At 36.1% G+C, this 8,200-nt stretch overlaps 1 protein-coding gene across 1 annotated transcript in view; it reads right to left on the reverse strand.

Annotated features, from left to right (window-relative positions):
• Window positions 1-7,303, reverse strand: part of AGFG1 (ArfGAP with FG repeats 1) — a 57,254-nt gene extending 49,951 nt beyond the window's left edge. The window contains exons 1-2 of the mRNA XM_040450810.1: window positions 7,278-7,303; window positions 6,950-7,043 (exon numbers count right to left, since the gene is read on the reverse strand). Of these exons, the coding sequence (XP_040306744.1) occupies window positions 6,950-7,043; window positions 7,278-7,288 (105 nt within the window). The 5' untranslated portion in view covers window positions 7,289-7,303. The remainder of the gene's footprint in view (window positions 1-6,949; window positions 7,044-7,277) is intronic.
• Between the last annotated feature and the right edge of the window lie 897 nt (window positions 7,304-8,200).

Raw genomic sequence — 8,200 nt, forward strand, 5'->3', positions numbered from 1 at the left:
AAAGAAAGAAAGAAAGAAAGAAAGAAAGAAAGAAAGAAAGAAAGAAAAAATTTTAACAACTACTAAAAGTAATTTGGATGAAATTCACATGGATCCAAAGTCTCAAACTCCCTTGGATATATATTCTTGTACACTCTCACCGCTATAAGTGTAATGAAAAAGTATGTAAGATACGATATAGAAATGTCTACAATGTTTTGAGGATAGTAAAACCAATACAGAAGAAACTATGAAATAAAAAAAAAAAAATATATATATATATATATATATATATAGTGCAATATCTTAGAGTGAATGCCATGGTGTGTGTGTATATATATATGTACATATACACGTATATATACACATATGCACACACATACATATCAATTAAATATAAATATAAATTTTTTTTGAAGTATGAGTGGGGGGGTTTATATAGTCCCTGTCAGCTCCAATACTCCTGGAAGACTTCATAGGAGAGTAAAAATTTGATAGGGGAGTAAAAATGTGAATCTTAAAAAAAGATTCACAATAAATACAACATCATGAGCAAAATGGCAAGAAAACTGGAATACGGACAGCATATATGGAAAACAAAACAGAGATCACTACAGTTTAAACATTTCTGCTGGAAATGAAGCAAGAAAAAGATTAACTAGGAAGGTTATAAAAGGATTTATATTGAGAACTGAAAACTCTGGAATGCCACAGACCAGGGGTCTTCAACCAACCACCTGCAGATCAAATTGGGCCACTGGCCTGTTCTTGCACTGCCCCTGCTCTAACAATGGTTTTTACAGCTGTTTAAAGGATTATTTTAAAAATGCTCTATTCAAACAAGGATATGCAACAGAGATTGTATGTAGGTGGCCCACAAAGCCTACAATATTTACTGGTCCTTTACAGAAACAGTTTGCCAACCTTGCTAAAAGCAACAAGGTAATTCTAGATCCTGGAGTACTGAGTTTGTAACTTAGCTCTACTCAATCATGACATTTAATATGCTGTTATTAAAATCACAGCCAATTGTTGCTGCTATTTAAGATCAGCATAAAAATTAAAATGTCCCAAGAATTTAAATACATAACCCAAACATTAATGTAAATGACACTTTTGTACATTATGAAAACTAAAAAAAATCCCTCTAATAAGGAACAAAAATACATATTGATAATCCTTCCCTTGTAACTTCTACTACCTTAGATTCTGATTCAATAAACATCTGAATACCTACATTATCCAACAAGAACTACACTCGGAACTTTCGCAGATTGCTCAAGTTCAAAGTATTTTAGCCTTTCTATATAAAGATTTTACTGTCACTATTTTACAGTTGGTAGAAATGGAGTCTCAGAGGCATCCTGTCCAATGTTCTCAGCCTGCCGAGTCCAAAGCCCATTCTTTCTGCACAAGACCACTGCACTTCAAGAAGTATTTAACAAATCCAGCTCAAATTTAATCTATTTCCATAGAGAGCTACAGTTTGGGTTAAGACCACTTAGCGTTTAGCAAAACTTTAAAGAAATGACTACAACACTTTGAAACGACATGGTATCTTCACACACTGATTCACGATTCATTCAAAAGTTCACGGTCTTGGGGTGCCTGGGTGGCTCAGTCGGTTAAACGGCCGACTTTGGCTCAGGTCACAATCTTGCGGTCCGTGAGTTCGAGCCCCGCGTCGGGCTCTGTGCTGACAGCTCAGAGCCTGGAGCCTGTTTCAGATTCTGTGTCTCCCTCTCTCTGACCCTCCCCCGTTCATGGTCTGTCTCTGTCTCAAAAATAAATAAACGTTAAAAAAAAAAAATTAAAAAAAAAAAGTTCACGGTCTTTACTCTGATAATGTCCCATAAACTCTTTCTGATATTGGCTTTCCACTTTTCAGAGTTCACGAGTCTGTTTAACCCATAGTAGACTGAGTACACACAACGTATCATAAAATGATAACTGGATATTCCAGAAAAACTGTCCGAGCATGTGAATTTGGAATTTAAAATTTTTTTAGAAACAAAAATATTTTTTTGTGTGACAGTGTTTGTTTCCTGTTATAAATGGCCCCAATCTCTCCCAAAGATGCAATTTAATTGCCCAAAAACTCTCAATAGCTTATCTCATAAACTAAGGCCTATTTAATCATAAGTATAACGTCCTGAAAAATCCTCATCTCCACACTCCCAAAGCATCTACAACTACCACTGAAGCCCTCTCTGTCTTAAACCAAAATGGAATTGGCAAAAAATGATTTTTGTTGTCTGTCTCCCCCCACTAAACTCCAAGCTTTACATGAGGGCAAGTCCTGTCTGCTTTTGCTTGTCACTCTATCTCTAGCACCCAGGGACAGTCCTTGGTACACAGCAGGTGATTAATAAATCTCTCTTAAAAATGAAAAATGAATCCATCATAAATGTGAACAGAGAGAAAAGAGCACCTTACTTTATGGGCCAATTGTTTTAGAAAGTGTTTTTTTTTTTTTTCTTTCTTAAAGCAGTAGTTTGTTTTGGGGGTTATTTTTATAATCTAGCATAAAAATAATCAAATATTGTCTATTAAATGATTTTATTTCTACATGTAGACTGTATGTGCCTGTGGAGCATCAATAGTGACTCTTTTATTCTCAGGCCTAAAACAAAATTAAGGAGAGTTAATTTGCTCCTAGAAAAGAAAAACTGATGTTTCAAAATAAAATTACTAATACATTTTCTTTTTATTGAATTTCTAGAGCACTGATCACCAGCCCTGCTTCCATTAACTTTGATAATCAGGATTTAACCCAGTAGTGAAATTCCCTCAGCTAGAGGACCATAAATTACCCACAATATCACAAAAGAGGATATATGGAGGAAACAACTAAAGATTTTTTTTTAAGTTAACATCATGATAGAAAAGTGCTACTAGGTAAATACAGCATATAGAAATTTTTTGTAAAACACTTTACTTCTGAAAAAAATGTCAAAAGTATTCCTGCAAATAATAAATACAAGGTGCTTTGCTGAAAAATATTGTACTGACATCTGGCACATTATGTTCTATAAGATAATAACATACACATCTGCTCCGCAGGAGTCTCAGAACACTAAAGTAATGTTCAAGTACTTCGTAAACCACATCCGTAGAAGCTAATGATATAATGTAATAAATATTAAGCATGTCCTTGATACACATTTATAAACGGTAATAACAGTATTTGCTTACCACAGCTCGCAGACCAAGACAGATGAACTTTATTAATCACTCAAATACCGTAAGTGGTGCTGCCATCAGTTCTGTGATTTTCCAAAACCAATGAACAATTCTTAACACGGGTCTGAATGAAAAGTGAAATCTTCCCTAGAGATGCACATGTGTTAGGCCACTGCGCTGATGGTGAATGAAACGGATTCCCTGAATCCGTGCCCTTTGCCCTGTAACTTGGCGGTCCCCTCCTACTCTTTATCCTGAATTTGGCAGCATGACTTCCTTTGGCAAGCTATTCACAACTGTAATGCAAGCATTACAACAGATTGAAGTTATACACTCAGATGACTGTAAACAGGTTTTCCCACATAGAAATGTCTGGAGGAACACTGAAAGCATGTGCAATGTAGGTGAATTCTGTTCAACACACGGGTTGCTGAGTCATTCAGCAACCACCGTGCTTACCTGCGTAAGCCTGCACCCTCCAATCAGGACCAGCTAACTGACCCTCAGAACACTAACCCCGGGAGGGAGGAGACCCCAGGACCGCCGCCAGTCAATATACTCTCTTTTAACTGATGAAACACTCATCCTCAGGTATGACCCCTTCATGCACATTACGTAAGACGGGCAGGGCCTTTTTAATCCAAAATATATGTGATTGAGGATGGTCCTCAAACACAGTGACACACAGTTGGAATATGGCAACATGTTTTAAAATGAAAAATTAACATTTGCATGCTTTCTCTATGCATGTTAAACTTAATATTTAAATGTTTACATAAGATAAAGTGATAACAGAGCACCTGCACTTGGAAGTCTATCAAGTTTTTGCTAGGCTGTGCTGACCATCCTGCACTTTATAGTATCAATCCTTACCTTCTAAGTAAGCACCTCTTAAGTTTTTAAGAACACAGATACTGTTAATATTAGTAAGAATTAAATATACCTAGCCCAAGACTTTGATTCTAAGATGTTCTTAGGGACACAAGAAACTATGTGTGTCTTCCTTAACAAGTATTTAAAAGGTTGGTATATTTTCTAACAGTACGCACTATAGTAGATTTCCCTTTCTCTTTGTGCAATGTGTTTGCTCTGCCTTCAATATCTTTTCCTGCCACAGGGCGCCTGGTTTGCTCAGTCAAAAGAGCATGCAACTTCTGATCTTAGAGTCATAAGTTCAAGCCCCACATTGGGTGTCAAGATCACTTAAAAATAAAGAAAGAAATAAACTTAAAAACGAACAAATCTCTTTTCCTGCCAGCTCAGGTCCTAAATGTTTTACCTCTATGAGATCTTCCCAATTCTTTCCTTTTCACCCACAGTTTGAATCTGTCCTTCCAGATTATTTCTGATACTTCTTATTCTTGTCATTAGTTATCTAACATATGCTATAACTGTTACATATCTGCCTCTCCAACTACACTGTAAGCTCTATGTCAGCTAAGCCTCTGAGACACACCCATAACTGCACCCACAGTACCTCGCACACCCACAGCACCTCGCACAGTGACTGCCCTGGCAAGGGCTTTAAGTGGCCTATCAGTCTGCATGGCTCTTTTCGGGATTTAAAATCCACGAACCCATTCCAGTCATCTCTAACATTCATATTTTGTTTCTACTTTTTTCTTCAATTTTTTTTTTGAGACAGAGGGTCAGATTGTGAGTGGGGAGGGGCAGAGAGAGAGGGAGACACAGAATCCGAAGCAGGCTCTGAGCTGTACGCACAGAGCCCGACGTGGGGCTCAAACTCACGAACCGCGAGATCATGACCTGAGCCGAAGTTGGACGCTTAACCAACTGAACCACCGAGGCATCCCTGTTTCCACTTTTTGATATGAGTTGCCTAAAATTGTTTCCTTGCCTATATTCTGAATTTATTTTGATGTCCATCTTAAAAACTGCCGTATTCAACAACATGGGTGAACTTTGAGGACACTATGCTAAGTGAAATAAGCCAGTCACAGAAGGACAAATACCGTATGATTCCACTCACATGAGGCATCTAAAACAGTCAAACTCACTGAAGCAAAAAGTAGAATGGCAGTTGACAGGAGCTGGGAAGGGAAATGGGGAGCTGCTATGCAGTGGGTATAAAGTTCATTCATACAAGATGAGTAAGTTCCAGAGATCTAATGTACAACACTATGCCTACAGGTGAGAATACTGTATTGACACTTAAAATTGTTTTCAGAGAGGAGATCTTATGTTGAATGTTCTTATCACAATCAATCTTGTATTTTGAGGCCAATCTTCACCTAACCTTAGCTACTTACTGACAGGTGCAGATGTTTTTACCTAGCCTCTCCAATAGACTGTCACCTTTTTAGTTCTATTTCTCTGACGTTACCTATGATCATAGATTTTTCATCTAAGAGCAATAATATTTTATTTCTGACTCCCTATTTCAGATATCCAAAATTTTCCATACTAGGCCAACATTCTAAGAGTGTAATTAAAAGTTTGCACTGCTAGTTTAATCCCAAACTTTATATAAACAATTCAAATTATATTTTAATCAGTAAATATATTATTCTGTACTGTCATTACAAATCTTCTGCCCTTTCTCCTAGCTTTAGATTTTCCCACGTCAGTCTGAAACTTGATTCCACAAAATAATTTTTTATCAGCAAAATTTGGGAGACTTCAAAGTGTGCTCACTTCTCTGAATCATGCGTTTAAAAATATCTCATAATCTTGAATTTATACCTCTTTGCTGTTTTAGAGCCAAAATCAGATGTGCGAAACAAGTAGGCAAGCAAGTTTAAGATATTACTTGCTTAAGGAAGAAAGAGAGGCAAGTAAAAATGCCTACATATATTCTGAGGGTGAACAATTAAAATGAATAAAATACTAAAACAACTTTTTTCTGTCTCTTATATCAAAAATATGCAAACAGAATAGTATAACTAAAGTAATTATTTCCTTTCCATGAAGTAATGAAATAATTTTTTGGGTCAATTTTATAGTTTTTCAATGCCAGATCACCACTCTCATGAACACATGGTAAAAACATAGAACTAAAAACAAGAAAGCAAACAAAACAGAATGGCATTGCTGGAAGGCCATTAAAACAGACTTAGAATGAAACAGCTCCTCTCCAAGTTCTTCTTGGGCTCCCCTTCATGCTGGGCTCTCCCCCAGCACTGCCAGCCTCCTCCCTACCCAGCACCTGCTCAACACAAAGTTCAACATATAATAAAAAGATAGGAGGGGACCTCAAGCAAAAGGTGATTACACAATGGCCTAACAAAAGTTTACTCTTTTGGTCTTTTAAAGTAAACACTAACAATTACCCCCATACTAGATGTCTTCCAAAAATGGCTTTTACATTCAACACTGATGAACTTTAGATACATGTTTCACCTCAGGATAAAGGTATTTTTGCAGTAGATATTAATTCTAAGTACATTACTAAATGAGTACTAAATGAGTACATTACTAAAAGTTATTTTTGTGTGAAAATAACTTTTTAAACAGTGAAATCCACCATCTTTTATTTTTTAATGTTTGTTTATTTTGGAGAGAAAGAGAGCGAGCGAGCACGGGGGACGGTCAGAGAGAGAGGGGAACAAATAATCTGAAGCAGGGTGTCTGCTGACAGCAGAGAGCCCGATGCGGGGCTCAAACTCACGAACCCTGAGATCATGACCTGAGCCGAAGTCGGACACTTAACCGACAAGAACCACTCAGGCAGCACCCCTCCACAGTGAAATCCACCATTCTAAACAACTTATTAAACCTTATTAAAACGACTGCCAACAAGAAAGTTAAAAATTGTAAAAACACTTACTTCATTTCCATGTTTCTGCAGAAATTCAATTTCCTGTTGTGTGAATGTTGTCATGGAGATAGATTTCACCCTGTGTGGTGGATTTAACCCTCTCCTAGAAGATAAAATATTTTACAAAGTTACTATATCTTAAAAATTACACATCAATGTAAAACATTTTTAATTAGTGCATTTAAACGTAGAACAGTTCACTCCATAAACTAAAAGTATTTAAAAATTATTTTATTATTAATCTCCACAATAGATATGTCAAGATAAGTCAGATTCACACTAAATAATATATTTAAAGATAAATTCAGGTAACTATCTAATTAGGAATACATAGTACCTGTAATACATGAGCTTCTTGGAAATACAAAAGTTGCTTTAGTGTGTTTCTAATGGAAGGACAGGACTACGTAAGAGCTCTATGGTAAAGAATTCAAAAAGCAATTAATCATTTAAATATTTTCACATTTCCTAAGAAAATGACAATGGTTTGTTAGAGGTCTGGAGCTATACAAATATTCTAATCAAATAGCTACTACCTTTAAGCTTGAGGCTGATTTGAAAACTGAAAACTAACCCAAGAAAACTGGAAATGATTAACCTGTAAGAATGAAGTCCCACCTCTCCCATCAATTCAAACAAAAATTTATAATAAAAGGATATTTTCAATCATCTCAGAAGGCAGTAAGCATTCAAGACGAAACCGAAGAGACATAAAGGGACTCAAGAAATGCCTGGACTCAAGATTAAAAATGCCTGTTAAGTTCTTTTACAACCTTAGTCTTTTCTGTATAGGTGGCCTTAAAAGGACTTTATCTCTGCGCTTCTTGATGTTTACAATGCACGTAAAAAACTGAATAGAAATGCACTCAAAGAAGAAAAAAAACTATTTACATTTTGCCCAAAGTGACCTACTCAACCCACAAAAATAAGGGTTAAATAATCTATGCAAAGTAACAAGTAATCTATGCAAAGTTTCATCTAATTACGTTTGAGTCATGTCCTCCGGTAAAGGCCTCATTTGGAACCCAGGGTCTAGAGCAGATTATTAATATTTTTACATAATTTATCACAGTCATCTTGCAGACTCCTATGCTGAGAGATTTAACAAAGATGTAAAATAATATATGAGCCAGAAGTCTTTCAAAAGTAACCTGGAAACATTCCGAATAATTAAATATTATACAATAACCCTACAAATTCACAATATTATAAGCCAAAACAGTAAGGAACTCAGAATTAACAGACGCTCCTCAATTTTCA

This window comes from Herpailurus yagouaroundi, unplaced genomic scaffold, assembly GCF_014898765.1.
Source record: "Herpailurus yagouaroundi ecotype Mexico unplaced genomic scaffold, PumYag 202, whole genome shotgun sequence".
In the NCBI taxonomy this organism is placed as follows: Eukaryota; Metazoa; Chordata; class Mammalia; order Carnivora; family Felidae; genus Herpailurus; species Herpailurus yagouaroundi.